This window comes from Rhynchophorus ferrugineus, unplaced genomic scaffold (assembly GCF_030347505.1).
Source record: "Rhynchophorus ferrugineus isolate W39M unplaced genomic scaffold, kcgeb_rfMv2 rfM3, whole genome shotgun sequence".
Classification (NCBI taxonomy): Eukaryota; Metazoa; Arthropoda; class Insecta; order Coleoptera; family Curculionidae; genus Rhynchophorus; species Rhynchophorus ferrugineus.
Window position 1 is genome coordinate 72,975,459 of NW_027472582.1, and position 23,852 is coordinate 72,999,310.

The following is a 23,852-nucleotide window of genomic DNA, read 5'->3' on the forward strand; positions in this document are numbered from 1 at the left end:
GTTTTGTTACGTTTAAAAATGGCCAAACATTGCTCAGAATCATGAATGAGTTCTTGTTTTTGGTTAACAGTGAGCAAACGCGGCACTCATCATATTCAAATGCTCATGCAATATAAAACCAACACGTTCCTTTGATATTTTTACAATGTTAGCAAATTCACTCAACTTCACTTTTCGATCACTCAAAACGATTTTGCGGATTTTTTTGATGTTTTTTGGTGTTACCACCTCATTTAGGCATCCACTGCGTTCTGCATCATCGGTGTCCCTACGACCACGTTTGAGTCAGAAAACCAACGTTTTATTGTTGTTTCTGATGTCCTTCTAACACTTTTCAATCCATGACTTCGCTTGACTGGCATTTTTTCCCATCAAGAAGTAGTGTAAGATTAAAACACGAACGAAAGTAGTGTCACTCTTAGCACAATAACTCACAAACTTATGAGTAGAATATCATGAAATTTTACAGCTTTCTTTTGAAGGTTATAACTAGCGCCATCTATGTGTTAGGCTGGGGACTTTTCAGCACATGTGTATGATACCTTTCATTAATTATTGCCACTCGAGTTTTTGTGTATTATAGTTTAGGGTAAACTGATATGGCTCGGTGAATGGAGGTAAAACGAAATGAAACAGTGGTGTTTACATATTGTGACCGTTATTTATTGGCAATATAAAAAAATATGAAAAATACAAGTAATGAAACGGATGGCACCGGTGTTACCTGGAGACGAGGCTTGGGCAGTCGATGGCGGCACGTCCAAACTAAACGAGGGTTGAGCACTGAATCGCAATACCCTTCAATAACACCCCAGATAAACGTCTCGGGGTTGCTAGCTATTCGTTATCGTGTTCTAATTGGCGCTGCTGGCACCCCGCCCGTATTCAACATCTGGGATTATATTTCTGGGTATTTTGTAGACCGTTATTCCACGATGTAAAATTCGACATGCCTCAAAGTTGCTACAATATATTTTCAATATATTTTCATTTGAGGAAATCTTCATCATATCCATTTTAGTTGAACAATCTGCCCAGTGGGTAATACGTATTTCTTATGTAGTCATATACGTACATATTCTTATAATAATCAACATTTGCATGAAGCAATATGATTGTTAGTGATTTCACTCTCTTCTCTGATAGTTGCCGTCAATTTTCCCCGTTATGAGGTCATATCCGAGAGCTTTTTTACAGATAATCTCTCACCTTATTATTTACCTAACTTGTCTTAAAGTATTCAAGCAGGTAATTATACAATTATTGAACAGCTTAATATTAATTTCACAAAACTAATGCTTAATAACAGATGTAAATACACTAAAAGTACAAAGACATATCGGTATATATTTCTTTAAATCATATACTTTGATTAATTACTAAAATAACATTCTACATGAATATTAGGTCATATTAATAACGTTCTCATTCGGTATAAATAAATAATATATCATCTTTCATTCACAATAAGTGTTACATATGTATTAACACTTAGCAGTCAACTAATCTAACATAAATAATGATGAGTCTGTTTCATCTCTGGCCATCTGTCCGTACAATATAAACAATATCAAAGTGACGTATCACATATTCGCTTCCCGACCAGCAAGTAACAAAAATCCACGATTGATTCTATAAATATTTGCTGAAGGAAATGTAACTTAACACTTAGATAATAAGAACGGAGATATTTGAAAAGTTTGAATTAGGAAACTGATCTTTATCATCTCCTTTATAAGGGCTGTTTTTTTTCTATTTTAACTTGCTATTTGTACAGATTTGGGATGGAGAAAAATAACGATACATCGAAATTTTATTGGCCAATATTTTCGATATTTTTTCAAAATAAATTTAAAATTGGTTCTTATTTTTAAACACTGTAAAGTATATTTTTAAAGTTTTGAACATATCAGTCCCATATCTCAAAAATTATAAATTCTACAACAATTCAACATGAATTTTCGTTTCTTTCGCCTCAAATACATATATTTTGATAGTATTATCTTTGTCTGAGAGGTAAACTATTTTGGCACTTTTTCCATATATATAGTCATAGAGTAATAGAGATGCAACTCAATAGGGGACTATGGCGCAAAGTTTTGCTTTGCCCAACATCCAAAAGGCGCCAGAATGGGCCATTCAAGTAATTTGATTGGTCATTTTCAATCTCCATTATAGGCACCTGTAAGAAAAATGTTTTACTGTGAAAACATTTGATTAGCTTATTAGTAATGTTTGGCACGTGACAACTTTGACGTTATGTCTAATTGACCAATGAAATTTAAATAATAAATTAATAAATAAAATAATAAATATAATATAAAAATAAATATATCTATAAAATGTCAATATAATATAACCGTAAACAAAGAACTTCGGTGCATTGCAAATCAAAATTATATCTTCCATCTTTTTTCTCTTTCATATTTGTTTAGTCAATTTAATAGGACCTATCAGAGTTCTGTCTTTTTGTTTTCTTTTACCGAAAGCAAACTTTGATTCTTGCCCTCTTAGTATTCTGTTCACCTGTTTTACTCAAAAGTACATAGCACACCTTGTTAGTACTTTTAATATTTTATCCACAAGATCATTATGGAATGTACAATTGAAGGGTTTTAAATTTGCTTTTTTTTTAAACAGTTGACACACATTTTGTTATATTATGGACGTGGCAAAATCGCTGAATAAAATAGGACATAGCTCAAAGACCTACTGACAGTATAATAAAACGATTTTGTTGAAGTCTGAGGCACGAGATATTGTCTTGCCTCTATAGAATCAGTCTCAATTTGTGGGTTTACTGATCTATTCATAATTGTCTGTCACACTTTTTTTTTCAAAAATTTTATTAAATAACCTGAGATGTACACTACTGTACAACGTAGAACTTTGTTTGTTCTTATAGTCAAGAGTTATAGTTAAATAACACTAAATTGTTCATAAGTACTGAAACGAAAGATTAAATGTATCACAAAAATGTCTGACACGATCATAAATCTGTTTCATGTTTAACCCAACCACTTTAGGATTTGTAATGTTTTCTACTCATTTGTTAAAGATCTCGGGGTGCTTTTTTAACGGAAAATGAAGATGCATTTCCTCACTATCTATGCGTCCGGGGACACAAAGATAGCGACATCTACATGTTGGACGTCACGAAATATTTCGCCGAAATTTCCTATGAAGTTAAATCTCGATTTCTATAGTCGTGAAAATTTGCGATTTTGTGCCGTTTTCAAATTTTTCGCTGCCATTTCCGTAAAAATAATCCAAGATCTATGCCAATTACAATGGTTATAAAGAATTTTATGTTGAATCGTGCGGCGGTATCGTTATTTTTATACAACCTTTAGTTCTATAGTTTTACGATGAAATCTGTATTTGCAAAAAATTTTTATGTCATATATCTTAAAAATTATAAGTGCTAAAGCAATTTACCATGGATTCTTTCACATCAAAATCTTGAGAGTTGTATATTTATCTGAGAGATACATTTTTTTAATACTTTTTCAATATATTGATTTTTTGCTATTTGTAAGTTTTTATTTTTATTCTTCTCTAGAAATAATCAAAATCCGTAAGCCTCCCAAATCATTATTCTCTCATTTAATATGAATTGGAGCTCTGTAATATACCAAATTATAAAATAGGCTTCGCTTATTTAATGACATAACAGCGATATACATAACATTTTTATGTAATACTTAATGATCTAAAATAGCTCATGATACAGAGGCGTATTACGGATGTGCATGACAGTTAATGTCGCATAAAATATGACATAATCGTCCCGATGCTCATAAACAGTTGTGTAGTGGTTACGGTGTTGGGGCGACGGCTTATTGGATGTAACGAATATGTGGTCGGGAGTCTGAACTTGAAACTTGATCGTACGGGAAGAGATACATATTTTTATGACTAAATATTATTTTTGATGTATGTAGTTCTTCTATATTACTGAAAACTAATATACGGAGGATATAAAATATAATATAAATACCATGCAACTTGATACATCTTTATATCCAAGTATTTTACGTTTTCCTCTTGTGGGATAGTTATAAGTTATTTGCCTTATCAATCATTCGACTACAATTATTTTACCACCAAAAAATTTAACTAACTTTAAAAAATAAAAAACGAACTCACCAAAACGTAAAAAATAATCAAGCTTAGATTTTTAACCCAAAAAAAAACGTTCTAAAATAAAATATGTTCATAATAATGGTTGTAATAACTAGATAAAAACAAACAAAGAACTTATTTAACCGATCTACTACACGTATTTTATATTCTACTATATACACACAATTTAGCTTAATACCTGCATAAATCTATTTACCTATTTACAATACTATTTTAACTATCACCAACTGGACAGTTTGAAGTCGGTGCTGAGCCTAAATAATACAAAAATAATAATATAATTTTGTGTTAAATTACAAACATAACAAATCTAATTTGTTGCTCGGTACTGAATTGAAAAGTGATCAGTTGGTAGATGAATAGGTTTAGGTAGGTATTAAGCTAAATTGTGTGTATATAGTAGAATATAAAGTACATGGAATAGATGGGTTAAATAAGTCTCTTGTTTATTTTTATTTAGTTTTTACAAGGATTGTTATGTACATATTTTATTTTGAAACGTTATTTTTGTGTTAAAAGTCTAAATTTGATTATTTTTTCGTTTTTAGTGAGTTCCTTATTTATTTTTTCAAGTCGGTTAAATATTTTTGTTACAAATATTTTATTAATATTAATAAAACCATATAGTCTCAAAAGTATAATAAATAACCTAAAAATAATAGAACCTCAAAATTTTTAGAATGAAATGTGTGTTTTCAAAAGTGGATTTCTATTTATCAGTCACTTATCTTAAATATTTTATGGTCATGAAATATGTGTCGATTTTTTGTCCATTTTCAAGTTTTTTGCTGTCTTTTCCATCGAAATAGTCACAAGTGAGTGAAAATGGCAGAGATTATAAAAAAGTTTAAGCTGAATTGAATGGCAGTTTAACAATTTCTATACGGCCTTTAGTTTTGATGTTATACAATGAAATGTGTGTTATCAGAAATTGGGTGGATTTCTACTTATATCACATATCCTAAAAATTATTAATTATAAAGCGATTTAATATATATGTTTATTTCCTTTGTGAGCAAACATATTGTGAGATTTTAATTTTATATGAGAGATAAAGGAGATATTGGTACTTTTTTCCACATATCTTCTTGTATCTTGTAATGATTTAATTGCAGTCTAACCTCAAAATTATAATCCAAACGCAAAACTTAAAGGATAAAAAATAAATCAGGTAATACATGTATGTATGTATGTAAACTATACATAGTATAAAGTTATTGTTTGGTATTTTATTTAGTTGCAATACACTGACAAATTTAAAGAAAAATTTCCCTATTTATACAATTATATATTGATTAACAAGTCATTGTTTGATATTCGGTTGAATATACTAAAGTATGTAAGAACATAACATCAAGGATGTATGACAAATATTAATATTTGTTTATTAGATTCGTATCATGACACTTCGATTGGTTTATTGTTGTTTGACTTTCGATACAGAGAATTTATTTATAAATATATGTATGCTATTATTAATATGCTATTTATAAATAAATATATGCTACATCTTTTCTTGTACTAGCTTCCTTTCATGGATGGAGTATTATGACAAGAAAATTGACTTAACCTTATTATATTAACAGCCCTGTGCTTTCCCTTCGCGCCTTCGCCATAAACCATTCCTGTCTTACATCTAATGGAGATTAATTAACAGCATTAGAGCGATGTTTAGTCGATTTAATAGCTTTACAAATGGAAGCGACCCGAGTAATTCATCCCGAATATTCGAATAATTAGATCATCAACAAAGTCGCACGTAGGAAAATGAAAAAAGATGTATCTTTGGAAAAAATTGTGATGGCTAAAATGTTATAAAATGTTTTTAATTTCGAAAAAAAAAACGACACGATTTTCAAGAAAATGGACAAATGTATCTATTCAAAGTATTGGCCATCTGATTCTATACATCTTTCAGGCAATTTATGGTCACCATCCCAAAAAACGGTTTGTCTTTTGAGCAAAACCATTTCCTAACTTCAATAAGCCGCAAAGATAACAAGTGGCAGTGTCTTGAAAAAAAGCACGATAACTATAAAATAGATAACATGTTCAAAGCTCCGGGAAAACCTTCTAGACAAGACTGCCAAACGACTGTACTGAACAAAATATATGGAATTTTAGCCAACTTCGAGTACGCACCTTCACAGAAAATGAAATGAACAAGAAATGCCGAAAAATCTATTCTATTCATGTATTCTCGGAAAATCCCGATCGAACAACGGCAGCAATATATACACCAAGCAATATGTTAATGTATTGTAATACGGAAGCACTGGAGACTTTAATAGAAGACCGTATTTACATCTTGGTGACATGGAGAGACACGGATAATACATCTGCGTATCGAAATATCGTGATCTTAGAAAAGAGAATTGGTTTGCTCGAGTATCTTACGTGGGAGATGCTAATGTTTAACACTTCCCTGACCGTTGATGAGATTGTTAAGCTATTTAATTTCCATTATTTTGTGTTTTAAATGATGTGTGAAAAGCCCAGATGCTGTAACAGTGGTGTAGAGTATGTCCTGTTCCTGTAAAATATCGAATTATTTTCTTCGATTGGTTTAAAATACATCCCATTTGTTTAGTATTTGGTTTGCTTTTTGTCTGCGCCTTCTTTCCCTTTTTCATAGCTAATCATTCTTGAAATCACTAAACAGATGACTCAACCAAAAAAGTGACAAATTATCTAACCACTTAGCAAAAAAAAAACTAAGAAACTTAAAACAAAAAAAAGACAAAAGAAGAATAAAAGTAATTTTTTGATATATTCAATTTTTTTCATCAAAAGTTATTTTTGTTCGCTAAGTTTTATCTTTATTCCTAGGGTAAAAAATCTTGGGATATTTTCCATATAATATAGTCGTGAAAATTTGCGATTTTTTGCCATTTTCAAATTTTCGGTTGCCATTTCCGGTCAAATAATTGTACGTTTGTAAAAATTACAGGCATTATAAATAGTTTTATGTTGAATCTAATGGTGGTATAGTCGTTTATATGCAATCTTTTGTTTTAAAGCTTTACTATGACATGTCTGTTTTCAAAAAAGGAACGGATGTCTGTTTATGACATATATCTTTAAAATAATAAATGCTAAAACAATTTAACACGTATTTTCGTTTCTTTCATACAAAATACATATATTTTGACAGTTTTATCTTTATTGCAGGGATACATTTTCGCTTTTCTATTTTAGAATTAAACTTTTTTCAAAATTGTTTCGGCCTTTCCTCTTTCCCTTCTTATTCTTCTTCATATTATTTTACCTTCCTATCGATCCAAACATATACGTAGCTGATCATTCTTGAAACTAAATAGACGACCAAAGGACCCACTGAACTCAATATAAATTATATTCCTAGATATTTTTAGTTCACTAGAAAGATTAAAACTTATGTAACCTTTTATTCGTAAAAAACGTGTGATACACTGCATCAATATATCACGAGTAATCTACCAAGTTGATGTTCTTGGAAACCTTTTAGTTGTATCGATAGATTAGTCACGGTCTTACCATTTTCTAGACTTTCCAACGCCTCTCTTTTGCTCTAGTCTCTGTCTTTGTTCTTGAACTATGCACTGATTGTGACGTCTTACTCAAATGACTTCATTTACAATGCGGTCTTGGAAAGAAACATGCAGAATTTGTCCTAAACATCAGCAAAATCTCATAGCTATACAGAGCAGGATTTTTCTTCCACACGCATCATCTTAGACAAGCAAAACTCCTACAGCTTATAACTTCAGCTGTACATACACTTGCTCTAACTGGATGTTGTTGATGTTAACAATGACAGAAAATCCGTCAATTTTCAATAATTTTCTTCAATAATTATCAAGGCATAAGGCTCTGCAATGTGAACTATATCATGAAGAATGCTTGAAGCCTCAACATCTGCTAATATAGCGCTATCATCAGCATACATCAGATCAAGCAAGAAGTTTGTAGTATTTTACCAGGTATCTCCCTTCAATTATCTATACACTCGTTACTATATTAATAAGCAGTAAAGAAACGACATCTTTTTGGAGAATACCAGCTCTAATCTCAAATCATCACTCTCACCATACCCACTAACCAAGGATTCACGATTTTAACACGCATTATCATTATTTTATAAAGTTTGTGAGGTTAAATATTGTTAATTTCTCATTGTTTAGTATAATTTATTTTCTAAAGATGTTGAACGAAGATTCTCTACATTATAAGAGGCAGTTTAACTAAACATTATTAATGCCATCTATAAAAAGTATTATATAATTAAATAAATAGTAATAGAACTCCTTAGTACATTTTAGTATTAAGAAAGAATTATATCTTTGTTAATATCTTGATGATTATAACGTGATTTAGAGAACGCTAAATGCATAGTTGGAAATAAGTTTTATTTTGTGAAACGGTATTAAACAATAAAAACTATTATTTTACTTAAAAACTGTTGTATTTTACGAAAAAAAGAAGCAACTTGTTGATCGCCGATATAAATCAACACTGCGGGTTTTTGTCTAGTAGAAAACAAACCAACCCGTCTCGCCATACAAGTAGTTTTTAAATAGATGGCAGGATGGTTACGGCCGTATTACCCAACAAATATACATAACTGATGTAAAATTTAACGCCAAATTATTAACCAAGTTTAAACTGTCAAGCTATAATATGTTTTTGTATTAATATCGACGAAAATCTCCATCTGTATTAAACAATCCATGTGTTCAAACATACATGGCGGCCTTATTACATAAGATTCATAGCGTCATCGTTGACGTTACTGAACACTGTTTCGTTATGAATCATCATCCGAGCTTTTAAACAATTGCTTAATTTAGTTCCTGCTCATTGATATGATCAATATATTACAGCGTGCTTATTCATGATTATTTATAAGTTTTAAAATAACAATTGTAACCGTCATATTTTTGTGAAGGAGGTAGAGATGCATGGTTACAGCAAAAAGGTGCATAAATAAATTTAAATTGTGGGACTATGAATTAATTTCAAGGCTCGATTGTGAAAAATCGATACAGGGCATTTTATTCAATGTATTGTCCATCGATAGTCGTTACTTTTTTCCCGTCTTTCAGACAATCTACGGATTCTAACTGGAAATAACGATGTATCTTTCAAGTATATTCATGAATCGAAATATTTTTTTGGTATATTCATAAGGAGTGAAGCGCTGCTCAGGTCTCAAAGCATATATCAGAACAAGTAGTAAGATTAGCCATGGATATTCGGCTTTGCCGTTGATTTTGATGCATGCCTAGGTCTCCATGATTGTTTTCGATTTGTATTATCGTAACTAATACACTTTTCATCACTAATAACAATACGATGCCAAAAAGCTTTCGGATCTTGCCGTTGAAAAAGCACTTTACGCATGACCAAACGTCTTTCAGTGACACTTCAATTCATACGGCCAAAATCTCCAAGCCTTTGGCTCTTTCCCATATTTTTCAAGCAATTGAAAATGGTTTCTTATATTACACCCAACAGTTCGACATATTCTTGCGTTTTACACGGCTCATCATCGAGTAATGTCTTCTGTAGGAATGTTCGTCTGGTCGGTCAGAATGTGTGGCTTGTCCGAACACTCACTACTATTTTGTGGAAGGAATTCGAACGGAAATTGAAAACACTGGTTGATATTGAATGATATAAGTGATCGACGGTGTAATGGACAGGATATTGACCAGACGAACATTCCTACAACAGTAATACCATCTGTTGTAAATGCTTTAACATCAATTTATAGGATTGATAGTTTACTAATCAACCAATAAACTGTATGAAAGTACTTTAACAGTTTGAGCTAAGCCTTCGTCCAATAAGTCGTATATTTTCTTCTCTCTAGCTTAGCAAAACAACTCGTGAACTAAAAAGTTCATAATCCTGTTTATTGCTGGAGTTGCGTGTTGGCGGAAAATGTTTTTTAAAGCGTTTCGTGTTATTTCCGGATTCCACTTCCACGGTCACGCTCGAATTTGTCGTAATCATTATCGGACTCGTACGAGCATATCCGCGGTGAGCGCGTTTAACGCTGGAAAAGAACTGTGTCACATAACACCGCCCACCATCAACTGCATTTTTTATTACCGCAATAAGTCATGACCCAAACGTTAATGTTTCTTTCTAATCGTTTTATGCAAACAACTCGTAAATATAAATGCGATGGTGCCAGTTTATTGATGGCGGAACTTGGGCCGGCAGTGTTGCAATGAATATTTTTATATATTTGGTCATTATTTGTGTTTTATTTTGATGTTTCCACTAGCTAAAATAGACCACCCAAAGTTATATAATCGATTTACAATATTTTTCTTTTTTTTATTCGGATAAGTGATGCTGCTGTGTCATATCCTACTTGTTATATAATTGAACATCCACTATTTATCGAAGCAAATAGTTAGAAGATAATGATGATTGAGTGTTCTTGGAATATAGCAAGAAGAATATGTCATAGAGACGTAAATTAGAACTGCAGATATAAATTTTGTGCAAAGCATACCAAAATATTCGATACAATACGTCAAGAATTAAAATAAATTTACGAAAAAAAATTAAATGCATTAACTAACGTAGAGTCATAGCATCAAAATAACTTTGATTGATTTCATTGACCTATGTTAGTAGAATATAGGCCCTCAATCACTGGAGTAAACCATTAGTTATTCTGATTATTAAGTTTTGTTATCATATGCTACATATAAGGCTGTATAAAAAGTATAAGAAGCAGTCAACAAAATCTACAAGTGGACTGGAGACTGGAAAATACAGCGTACTAGCTCCAAATATGTCCATGTTAATTGCGTTGCAGCAAAATAACAAAAACCTAATTATATCACTTGACGGATGCCCAATTCCTCAAGCACAACCTACTGAATACCTCGGCATACATCTGAATGGTTAAATTAGAAATATCATGTTAGATCAGTCAATTATAAAGCCTATTTGGACCTATGGGGTGCAAATATGGGTTAGCGCTAAAACATCAATCCAACTAGTAATCCAACGCACCCAAAACAAAGTTTTACGATTAATTACCAGCGAAGGGCTGCACAATGATCTCGAAATCAAATAGATATCCGAAATGATCCAAGATTTTGATTTAAAACAACAAATAAGGTTCCTACATCACAACAACGTGATAATGGGAAGGTTTAGATAATACGTTGGTGGGCTATAGTACGCTGTTCAGACAGGGCACCGATCATATGTTGGAACAACTTATGATCATAAAAAGCAAGGTTTGGAGTATACGGCTGGTAGGGTAGCACTTTCCATTTTATTGTTTCCGAGTATGTTTTTACCGATTTCTCAACATGTGGTCGAGTGTTGTCATACTGAAGAATAAGGTTGTTGTGTCCTTGCCCGTATTCCTACAGGTTTTCGCTCAGTTAGTGGATATCGATCCCTATTGACGGTTTCATTAGGTTTTAGTAACCCATAGTATACCACATCAAGTTGATGGCACCAAATACAGAACTTTAGTTTGGAGCCATGTATATTCGGTTTTGCCGTTGATGTTAATATATGACTAGATAGTTTCCATGATCTTTGGCTTTGGTTGGTTTGATTGAAGCTGTATTTTATACATGACCCAACACCTTTCAATATCTCTTGGCTTCGATTCATACGACACAAACTACACAAACTTTTGAATTATTCCCATGTTCTTTAAGCGGTTGAAAGTAGTTTCTTAAGTTACTCCCAATAATTCTGCATCATCGAGCAATGCCTTTAAATATTCATCATCAATTTTTTGTTAATGTCCAAAACGCTCTTTGTTTTCGGTGTCATAATCACCACGGAGGTTGAAACCCGCATTCACATATTAAAATTGATGGCGCATAAGCTTTACTCGGCATTTGATGACCTTCTGTCAACTTTTTCTTCAAGATAATCTTCCCACAAGTACGATTCAAGTACGTCACAAATTCAGACAGATTCATTTGATTTAATACACAGTAATCTCATCTGTTGTAAATCCTTTAATAGTAATTTAGAGACCTGATATTAATATTTTCATATGTCCATATGAGGTGAATGAGACAATAGAATAGACAGCATAAGTACTTCGATTATATATATATATATATATATATATATATATATATATATATATATATATATATATATATATCATGGAATACTTAACATTTTTAACTATTTTTAGATACTGAAATATGTAAAATTTGTTACTAATACAACTCTTTTTTTACTATTTTCAAATGTAGGACTCCAAATAATACAGGAATTAGTTTAAATTATTGAGAAAGTTGTTCATCGTTGACCTGCGCTATTAAAATGTAGTTTTGTGGAGCCAATAATCATTTAATTAAAACGTGTTTATAACCAGATAGAACTAATTATTTGTTCTCTTGTTATCATCATGTTTAATTTATTTTCCAGGTCCAGTGACAGTACCTATGGTGTCCACCAATTCATCACCGCCGATACCAATACCGGTGCAAGTACCTCCAGGCCACGTAGTCCAACAGATCGTGGACGAGAATGGCACCCTCCGCCACGTCATCTTATCGCCGACCCATCACCCGCCCAATTTGCTGACACTGCCCCCTCACAACCCCCAGCATTACGTAAGTTCGTTTGACAAAATAAACATACAGTAATCTTCACCAATTCCACTCACATTTTTGCTGTTATAGCTGCGGTAGGGTTACTGCTCTTATAAGAAAAAACAGTCTACATGCATGTGTTTAAACACAATACCTTTGATATTATTTTCATGGCACTGGCAATTATATAAGTTTCAACACCGATTTGGTGAAGGTTTTTGGAGAATTAAGACACTGAGATACAACTGAGTCGCTCTCAATTTTAATGGCGGGATCTTCATCCTGTCCGGGTTCATACATGTTCATACAATTTTATGTTTACAGGCAACTACTCTAACATTTATTTATGCAACCGTATATACAGCGCATTCACCATATAAGCGCCTCCACCCAATTATTTATATATGCAACACATATTTTTTATTTGTAACAGTACCCTACTCGGCGGTCCTTTTCGCATATGACACTTACCGAAACTACGTCATATTGCTCAGTTAGTGTTACTAAATTAAATAAATAATTAAATAATTAATGATTAATTATATAATTAATTAGTTAAGTGATACATAATTATATAAAGAAATCCACGAATATACCCTGGCCGCAAGCACATATATACCGATGGCTCCAAATCTCACAGCGGACTGACCAGGGTTCAGTATTGACCGCTGAACTCTTATTGAACGTGATATTCAAAGCTTTATCCTACATCACAACACAATCCTTCAAAGAATGGCTAATCCTGACCGACTCCCGAAATAGTGTTGATTGTTTCCTGGAACAGATGTTCAACCATCCCCGGGTCACCGACTCACTGTCAGTTATCCGTACCCCCTATCTGAATGCGATCAGGACAAGTTTACTGTGCAAATAAGCATGCGAATGGTGCCAACCACTAATGGTCACTTTTTATACAAGAACGCGTCTTTAATTATCTTTAAAAATACAAAAATGGCTCAGCCAGATTATCAGGCATCAATTGAAACAAGTCCAAATCAGAACAATCAAAATCTGATGAATGAAGTTAACCATATTATATCTTTTTGCCATGTTTGTATTTAGACTCCCTGTTTTTTTACGCCAAAAAAACATTCGATAATTTTCGATATTCAAAAAAAATGTAAAGAGAAAAAGTAAAAGAGTAAGTGGTGATTTATTGTTTGTATTGTTGGATCATAGTTAAACACTTTCAAGCTTCAACGAAAAAAAAACCTTTTAAAATAAACAATCATTAATATGGCTATATAAATTCCTCATATTTAATGCGCATTATTAATTTACTAACAACTACTGCTTTAAGTATTCCCTAAAAATGTTGCAATCTACCTCTTCACTGAGTGGGCAGTCCTAAATTACTACAACAATCTATAAATATTTCAACCTTAAAATCTAATAAGTTTCATCAACTTGTTTACAGTAACTGTAACATATAAACTAGCACTGTTATCTACTCTTGCACTAACACCACACTAAACTAGCTCAAAAGACTTTGTTCTCTTAACAAGTGTTTTTGGTCTCAACATTGCCAGAAGAAAAAGAGAACGCGGAGGTGGTGAAGAAGTATTTGTTCTTGATTGTGGATCAGCTTTTTAATGGTCTGGTTAATGCTTATCCAATTCCAAACATGTATTACACTATCACTATTTCTGAAAGGCTACAGGACACTAACAGCACTCAACCCCATATCTGGATACTATATGTCCCTGTTGGCGTAAGGCATTTCTTCCATAGAGCCAATAAATGTCTGCAATTGCTCAAGTTCTTCGTTCTTCTTCTGTGCATGAGCCTTCCAGCGCAGCTTCACACCCAATGTCATTCCTAAATATTTTGATCTGTTAACGTAAAACTCCAAAGCCAAAAAATACATATTCTTAGGAAGAATATAATTGAAGATATGCACGACAATTTTCTGAAAAAGTTTACTTTTATACAGTGTCCATTAGGAAATTTCAATATTTAAAACACCTATCAAATATTATCAATTTATTCTTAGAAACTCATAGTCTTTTGAATTAAAATTCCTAGCTTCGTCCCTAGAAAAGCTTAAAAATTAAAATTTGGGAAGGTGGAAATGCAAATAAACCTGTACTCAACCTGTCATAAACATAAACTTAACAATTAAACGTTGAGGGCCAATCGCTACCTCACATTATTCTCGTGTAATACATATTTCTCTTTCCAATAGAGACCCTGTATAAGTTCATCTGTTTTATGGCCCTTCCTTACTTTTATGTCCTGATTTAGCACTCACTGACACAGAAGAACAGAAGTACATTCACCAGAATAAAGAAATTATCACTTAAAATAATCATTTGTAGAATAAACAATGCTTTGAAACATGACTGTAAATGTGCTGAACCTAAAAAAAGCTACTGGCAATAAAACAGCAATAATACACTAATGAACTAATAAACTTTACCAGATATAGTATTTTGATTTTCATTATGATTTACTACCGACTATGCAAACAAGCTTAAATTGACTTAAAGCACATGTCCGCGTTTTTTTGTTCGGTTTCGTATGAAGTTTATTTTTAAAAACGTCTCCGATGAGTCAGAGTATGATATTAAAGATCGTTGGCTATCTTTGATTAGGTTTAATTGCACATTATCTGGGACAAGTTTTTCGAAACACACCAGCCGAGAGCTGTGTAATAATATTTATTAAACTACATCTGGTCGTTTTGGCTTGTTGTTTTTTGTGGAATGTAATCAGATAGTTAAGTTCGAAACCTATGAGTGGGTAACGCGACAATGGGGTATTACCCACCCAAAATATCAGTTTCAAAACGTCAGAATTCGAGCATTAGAAGTGCTAGACACTACTGGGCGTTACCAGGTTTACAGTTTTTATAAAACTATTGCTTTGGGAGTTTTATAGCTAAAATTACACAGTACAGATTACATATTATGTTTAACCAAGAATTCTGTCGTTACCTAGGCTGATACTACTGTACTAAATAACTCATATCTGCTGAAACTAGCCCATTGTAGTTCCTAATTCGTCAAAGACATAACATTTATAATTTGTTAAGAAACATGTCACGATAGGATGTATTATGTATAATTTTTATAATAAAAAATGAGTTTTTCAATTGCTATAATTATCACACTATAATAATAGTTATGTTTATACAAACACCAAGACAAACTACTGATTTTGTAAAATTCCTGCAGGTTTATTATTCGTTTACAATTAGTGAGATTTAGTTGATTTTTGTCAAATATCAAGCTTATAAATTAGTTTTAAAGGATTTACAACACATAGTGTTACTGAATATTAAATTTCATCACCTACATTTGTAACCTACAAATATCGTACTATAGCAAAACCGTGTTAAATTTTTGGTCAAAATTGTGGATAGGGTCATAAGAAAAGGAGTTTTCTTAGAAATATCAATGCCCTCATTGCAGACAACATTAAAATAAAAATCTTCAAAAACCTAGTAGGTCTAAGACAAGGCAAGTTTGCGCAACGTTGATTATAACATTAATTGACGAAATACTAAGGAAATGGCGCTGGGGAATATTGAAAATGCGCCAGATCATCTACAGATTTCGAACAGATACTTATAATACCGAGAGAATATGGAATGATAATGAATAAAAGCAAAACGAAAGTCATGGTGATAAAAAAACAGAGAGACAAAAGTAATAAATAATATCTGGGCAAAAAAAATTGAAAGTAAGCAGATAAGATAGCAAATTCATGAATAAAAAAAAATTAATTGAATTAAATACTATAGAGACCTTGCGGCCTGTCGAATTTTAGATATTAGAACAGCAGCTTACAAAATACCATGTGTTGAACACATGCGAGGTGCTATCAGCGACGTCCACTAAACGCCAACGAAGATCTGGCAACCCCCAGAGGTCGATCTGGAATATTATTGAATGGTACTTTGATTCATTCAGCCACTGACCATCGTTCAGTTCATACGTGCTATCAGCGACGCTCCCTTTTATCTATTTGTATTTTATTAATATCTAATAACGTTAACAATTGACGGTCACGTAACGTTTTATTTCGTCCTAGCTCCATTCACCGAGCCATATACTTTATGATGCCGATTTGTTGGATAATGATCAGGAAATGCTTACAACGAATAATCTCGTCACTGTACAAGAAGTAACAGATCGAAATCATTGCCACTGAACCCAGAAAACAACTCTATGAGAAAAGAAAAAAGGGGAAGTAGTGGTATCGCGCGACCATTCTTCGATAAAACTGCGGAGATAACATTTATTGCTACGGCAGGACTAATTAGGGTTTTTACGGTTGGCGAATGCCGCTGAAGGAATACGGGAAATTGGTTAAAGTCCACGAACGACGCCATGAGAACGATAGCCGAGCGTTTTACCCATATCTCCTTGCCTGGTTATGGAAAAACCGAACAATGCACTGCAATTAAACCAGATGAAGTAATTTAGAACTAAATCGTTTTTCATTGAATTTGATTTTCATGCGAAAGTAACTATAGTTAAAGTTAGTACAATTACTTTTAACTTGCTGAATTCAGTCTCAATCATCGAAAATATTGAGTTGTCGAAAATATAGTCTTTGAATAATTTCTAATAGGTCACATAGGTCACATTCTTAGCACAATAACTCGCAAACTTATGAGCAGAATATCATGAAATTTTAACGGCTTTCTTTTCAATGTTGGTACTAACTGAAAAAGCGATGAATGCAATGAAACTAGCGGCATCTATGTGTTAGGTTCAGGACTTTTCAGGCCATGTGTTAGCAATATTAATAGCCATCATTATATGGTATCACCTCTAGAATGTGTTATGTCTGTGGATTTTTCTTAAAAACAAATGATTTTTGCTGCGAAGGAACTGTTTTAAATCACCTGAAATTCTTCAGAGCCACAGCGATCCTCGTTCCTTTTAACACCGGACGATAAACTAAGATTTCGAAGGAATTCACATTCAAACGTAAGTTTTTTTCATGCTTTTAATATCACAGTAATGAAATGGAAACCGAATTTATCAAACTGAAAATATAGCGATATCGAAGCTAAACAGTGCACGCTAAAACGTAAGGGTATATATCAGAATTCCCGAAAAAAATACCTTTATTGATACTCGCCATTATATGGAATTATATCAGTCGTAGTGGCACCCTTATAAAAGCAGACAATGATAAACTACCACTATTATTTGATAGAGTTCGGTGTCATAAGCACACCCTTATCGAAGGATATTGTAATAAACACTCCTAAATCGTTTCTCATTCATAAAATGTCGATAGTTGTAAATTGGAATTAATATGGAAATAGAAAATATGAAAGTGTCGCTACAATAGAAAGTTAAATTAACTGTTATGTCATTTAAACGGTGTTAATGAATATTATTATTTATGTATTTTTATATCTGTTAATTTTCTAGATTTTTTTCTTTAATGGCTTTTAACATTTTTATCGGTAAATCATTCTTATTGTATTACAATGAATGACTCTTCTCAATTTTCTTATGATAGATTACATATTATGCCATCTCTTGGACACAGTAGAGATCAGTGTAGGAAATAATGTAAATGATGATTCATCGGACCGTATTCCATTTCCTAATCTTCTACTGTCCAAGTTTTATGATCGTTTCGCAGCTTAGAGTTTGCTTTCATTGAAATAGAATGTTAGGTTTGTGGAGCTCCCGCCATAGTGTTTTTGCCTAAACAGTATTGCTCAAATGAGTGTTGGGCTCTTCTGTTACTTTTATCGCGGTAGTTTTATTTTGTCTGGCCACAATCCTTGGTGTTCATCCTCTCCACTATTTGTCTTCGTTGATGATGTTTTGTATACGCTCTTATTACCGTAGATAGTATTGTAAGTAATCTTGTGTCATGACAATACCTATCCACATATCGCTGAAAAATTATATTTAACACATTCGCTACCGATATGGGATCAAAGCATTAAGCCTACCGACTGGTGAGTGACCAAATTTCGAAATCATCCCAGAAAACATCCGGTCTTACCCAGGCTGGTTACTGGCGTGACTGGGATCATTTTCCTTGTCGGATTTTACACTCTTTTCTACGCCAGTCACAAATTTTAAACAATCACAAACATAAATTTACGACCATGCCCCAGCAGGATTCGAACGCGGCTATCGCAACGCTAGTGTGAAAACAGTGGTGTTTACATTATGTGACCGTTATTTATTGGCTATATAACAAAATGTGAAAAAATACAAATGATAAAGCGGATGGCAGCGGTGTTACCTGGAGACGAGGCTTGGGCAGACAATGGTGGCACGTCTAAACCAAACGATGGTCGAGTACTGAATCAATGGAAATACCCTTCAATGACATCCCAGATAAACGTCTCGGGGTTGCCGCCAGCTATTCGTTATCGGGTTCTAGTTGGCGCTGCTGGCACCCCGCCCGTGTTCACCATCTGGGATTATATTGCTGGATATTTTGTAGACCGTTATTCCACGATGTAAAATTCGACATGCCTCAAGGTCGCCAGAATACCATAACAGAATTATATATATAACGGAAATAAATCAACTACTAAAATAATATAAAAAAATATTCAGCAAAAAACGAGAAAAAAATAACTAAGTAAAAGTTACTACAAACAAACGAAATATCTAGTCAAGTAAATTGACAAATCAACAGAAATAAATGAACAATCATAAACTAATACAAATTTTCACTAAAACTCAAAATAAATAAGAACCCTATTCAGATAAATCATAAGGGATCACTCATGACTAATTTTGCACGAGGGCCCGGCGATTCTATTGATTCGCGAACCTGAGTTAACACACAACTGGGTACTGTTGTATGGGGGCAAAAGTTATGACTGTAGCGACGGATGAGGTCGTTTCAGCCTGGAAAAGGGCCAGGACATGCACTGCATGCATAAATAGTGCCTTTTCTTTTTTTTGTAAATAACAATTTTTACATTGCTTTCTCGTTACCTTTCCTGCTTTCTTCTCCTCTCATATTTTCGAAACACGTCCGCTGATGAAGCCGCTCTGGAAGTAGGTTTGGTCGGAGCCTTTAGTAACCTTTTTATGACAGACCAACGAAAGTTGTGAATTGGAATACGATTGCCTGAATATTTATTGTAAAGTTAGGGCACCTTTCGTATTTATTGTACCACTATTAGGACGAGAGGGCTCTGCACGTAAATGACTCACCTATAGTCTTCAGGCAATGTCTAACTAAATACAAGGCTTAGAAAGCGTAACTGGCGTCCAATGAAAGCTTCACATTACGCGCTAGCGCGTTATTGGCAGCAAACGTGTTAAAAACTGAAATAGGACATGCCCCCCGCTATATTCTCCAGACATTGCTCCTTCGTACGACCATAATCCGGCAAATAGCCCACGGCGTGGACGGATAGTAGTCTAGTTTTAGTAAAGTAACTAATTTTTTCCCAGATTCATTTTTAACTATCGTTTATTTTTCAGCAGAAAATAGATAATCGCTTTTTTTCATCGCGTCTGACGCACATTTACAATATAATTATTCGGAGAGTGAACTTCTAAACAGTTCGACTGGATTGTGATGAATTTGTTTCTGATGACGGTTTAGTAAAACGTGTTTATTTAATTTGGGATAGTATGAATTACGGGCTAATATAAACATTAGTCGGAAACTTAATAAATATGTCATGGGTTCGGCCGAGTTAATAGGATAGAGGCAATGACTAGTAGGATAGAAAACCAAAACAAATTCGAATTTAAATTAATAGGTTTTAGTTGGTTGGAAACGCGAAATAAAAATTTATGTAATGGTGCAAAGAACAAGCCAAAGTAATGGCTATACTAGTTATTACGTGGATTTTTAAGTGATGTTTTTATACACGTGGATAACGGACGTCACTAATAGTGCTTAGGCAACGTAGATTCAAATAAATCAAACAATAGTCTTGTTATTTTTGAATAAATAGCCATGAAAAAATAATTACAGTTAAATGGCACTTAACACATTCTCTTAATCCAGTTTTATTTTTATCCTCGAGAGGACATGAATTATTTTTGAGCAAAAAACGATGTCAGAATATAGCATTGTCCAAATCTCTGATCTCAAAAACTAATTATTTAAAAAATATTTTTAACAAAAAAATTGAACCGACTTATAAAAATACAAAATGTAATCAAACTTAGATTTTTAACACAAAAAAAACGATTTAAAATAATATATGTACCTACTAATCGTAATAACTAAATATAAATAAACAAAAAACTTATTTAACCTATCTTCTACACGTATTTTATATTCTACTATATGCACACAATTTAGCTAGATACCTACCTACCTAGCGGCCGTTTTTCGGCGATTTCGTCCTTGAAACGGTCCAATAACGCTATGTAATAGTCGCTGTTGATGGTCCTTCCTTTTTCAAGGTAGTCGATGAAAGTTATTCCATGCGCATCCCAAAATACTGACGCCATAACCTTGCTAGCCCACTGTTGCGTTTTCCTACGCTTTGGAGTGGCATTACTGTCGATTGGACTTCGGAGTGAAATGATTCTTCCATTGTCACATATCGGCATCAAAACTTCGGTTTATTACGCTTGATCATCTTCAAACACTGCTTCGAATCATCAACTTGTCGTTGTTTTTGGTCAAAAGTGAACTCACGCGGCACCCACTTTGCACAGAGCTTTCTCATACCCAAATATTCGTGAATGATATGATATACATGTTCAGATGATATCTTTAGAATGTCTGCTATTTCATTCAATTTCAATTTAAGATCATTCAAAATCATTTAGTTGATTTTTCCATTGCATTCACCGTCTTCGGTACTCATTTTACCGTCGAAACTTAGCATACCAATCCTTGATGGTTGATTTTCCTGGGGCAGTGTCCGGAAACTCGGTATCAAGCCAAGTTTTTACTTCAACTATATTTTTTCCTTTCAAAAAGCAATATTTTATCAACACGCGAAATTCCTTTTATCCATTTTTTCACAATAACAAAAGTTGTTTTACTCAAAATACTATAATTCACAAACTAATAATCCGACAGCTGTCAAATGTATACACGCATCTTTTGAGGGTTAGGACTAACTGAAAAACGTATGGATTTAATTCTAGTAGCGCCATCTATGTGTCAGGTCGGGGACTTTTCAATTGAACTGTTACAATAGATTATATGTTAAGGTTGTGTTTTATTATATTTACATTAAAAACTTTTCCACACCATCTATGACGTTTTCGAGTTCTAGGCACGTTTTTTATTTAGTGGTATATTCTGGAGGCCTAATGCACCTAATTAACAATTTTATAACCAAATAATGTATTTTACTTTCATTAGAAAACATATTTATACTGTATATTTAGTTCTTGTTTTCTTGTCACTTATCGTCTGAGTTGCTATTCTAGTCTGAGTCATTCTAGTATCATAATGGCGTGAGTTGTTCATTATTATTTTGAATAGACCACAGATTTCTTCAAATCAGATAAAAGAAACCGCATATAATTAATTTTGCCTAAAAATCGCAATATGTAAAAAATCGCGTGTGTAAAAAATATATAAAACACTTAGACCACCTGTTAAAATGTATTTGGTACTATTTAAACAATCAGTAGATGAATCAGAATAGTCAATGGTTTGTTTCAAAACCGTTGAAAAGCCGTAGTATATTTGGAACGAGTCTACATGTCTATTAGCACAGACGGCGATGATTCAGCTTGGTGAGAAAAAAATAGTTCTATTTATACTAGACTATAATCTTTCGGGATCTATTTTAACAAGTGTGCAGTCTCGGCACAGCGGATGTCTTTCCAGACTTGTTCCGTTTACCTACATTCGTCTGTGGGATGTTTTAAGGCCTACGATGTCAACTTTTCGAAAGTAATAACTTGGTTTGACAAGTAAGATTTATATCGATTAAGATTTTTGTCGAGAATTTACCAGGAAATACCAAGTTTTTAATTAAATATTATAGAACATTGTAAAGTAGCGAGAGGTTTTGAAGGTGTTTCAGCTTGTCAGTATTCCGAATTCAGTCACTAGTACTGGTTGCAGATTCTCAGCTTACTATATATTGTATTTATGCTAATTATGTACTAAAATAGATCCTCTTTTTAGTACAATTTATTAAATTCTGATCGCATATCGTCCATTTCTCTCGAACGTGTGTTGAAAGAACTCCAATTTTCCATTATATTCCACAATTGGGATGCAAATAATTGGTGACTGTCGATCAGTCGATGAGGAGTATACCAAGAGATAATTCTGACTCTAGCTATATCAATTCAGTCAATATAAAACTGAGAAAAATCCTGAACACCTTTTCATATTCTCGGACGGTTCGAAGAGCAATAACTACGTGGGGAAGCATATCGGTGATATCAGAAAGACACTTCAGATGCCTTCAAAGTACCTCCAACCATATCTACCTCTACACCCGCTAGGAGTGCTTGTACGTGAACTAACTTCTAAATTGGAAAAGGAGCGGCAAAACTATCACCTTACTGAAAATTTCCTCTTCTGGGGTAGAGATATGAAACACCACTCTACTAGAATCTGTAGACATCTAAACCAACTCAGATGGGATCTAACAGAGGACGACAAGCTTTGGGAGGTGAAAAAGAGCCTTAACACCACTAACATCAGCATGCGCAACTTAAGCTTAGTCTCGCGTCTCATAACTGATTTAAGGAAAGAAGTCCATCACTTTGCGTCGAACTTGGTTCTTCAGTGTATGTTATATCAAACACATACTAACCGAATGACGAAGATAGAACTCGCAAAGACGGTTAGCCAACCTGGGAGAGACGTTGGATCAGTGTCTTAGGCTGGAGAACCTGGATAAACTGATTAATTTTCTAACCGAGCCAGGACTTCTACTAGAAATATAATAATGTACATCTATGTAATATTATGCATGTTTGATTTTTTTGTATATTATATCATTATCACTGTCATGGGTTGTGCGGTCATTATACTGTAGCATTCATATATTTAAGCATCTGTACGCTTTTATATATTTTACTTGTCAACTTGCACTATACTTGTAATAACGTTGTATACTTAATTGATTACTGATGCTGTAAATGTGTTGTATATTGTATATATGTAAATAGACCCTAAATAATCCTGAAAGCTGATGGGTCTATAATATATAAATAAATAAATAAAATAAACAATAAT

General features: G+C 33.2%; 1 protein-coding gene across 2 annotated transcripts in view; it reads left to right on the forward strand.

The window, feature by feature from the left end:
- mtgo (miles to go) overlaps positions 1–23,852 on the forward strand; it is a 302,612-nt gene that overhangs the window by 232,000 nt on the left and 46,760 nt on the right. For both annotated transcript variants that reach the window (XM_076397618.1, XM_076397620.1), the window contains exon 3: positions 12,559–12,746. In XM_076397618.1, coding sequence (XP_076253733.1) covers positions 12,559–12,746 — 188 coding nt within the window. The remainder of the gene's footprint in view (positions 1–12,558; positions 12,747–23,852) is intronic.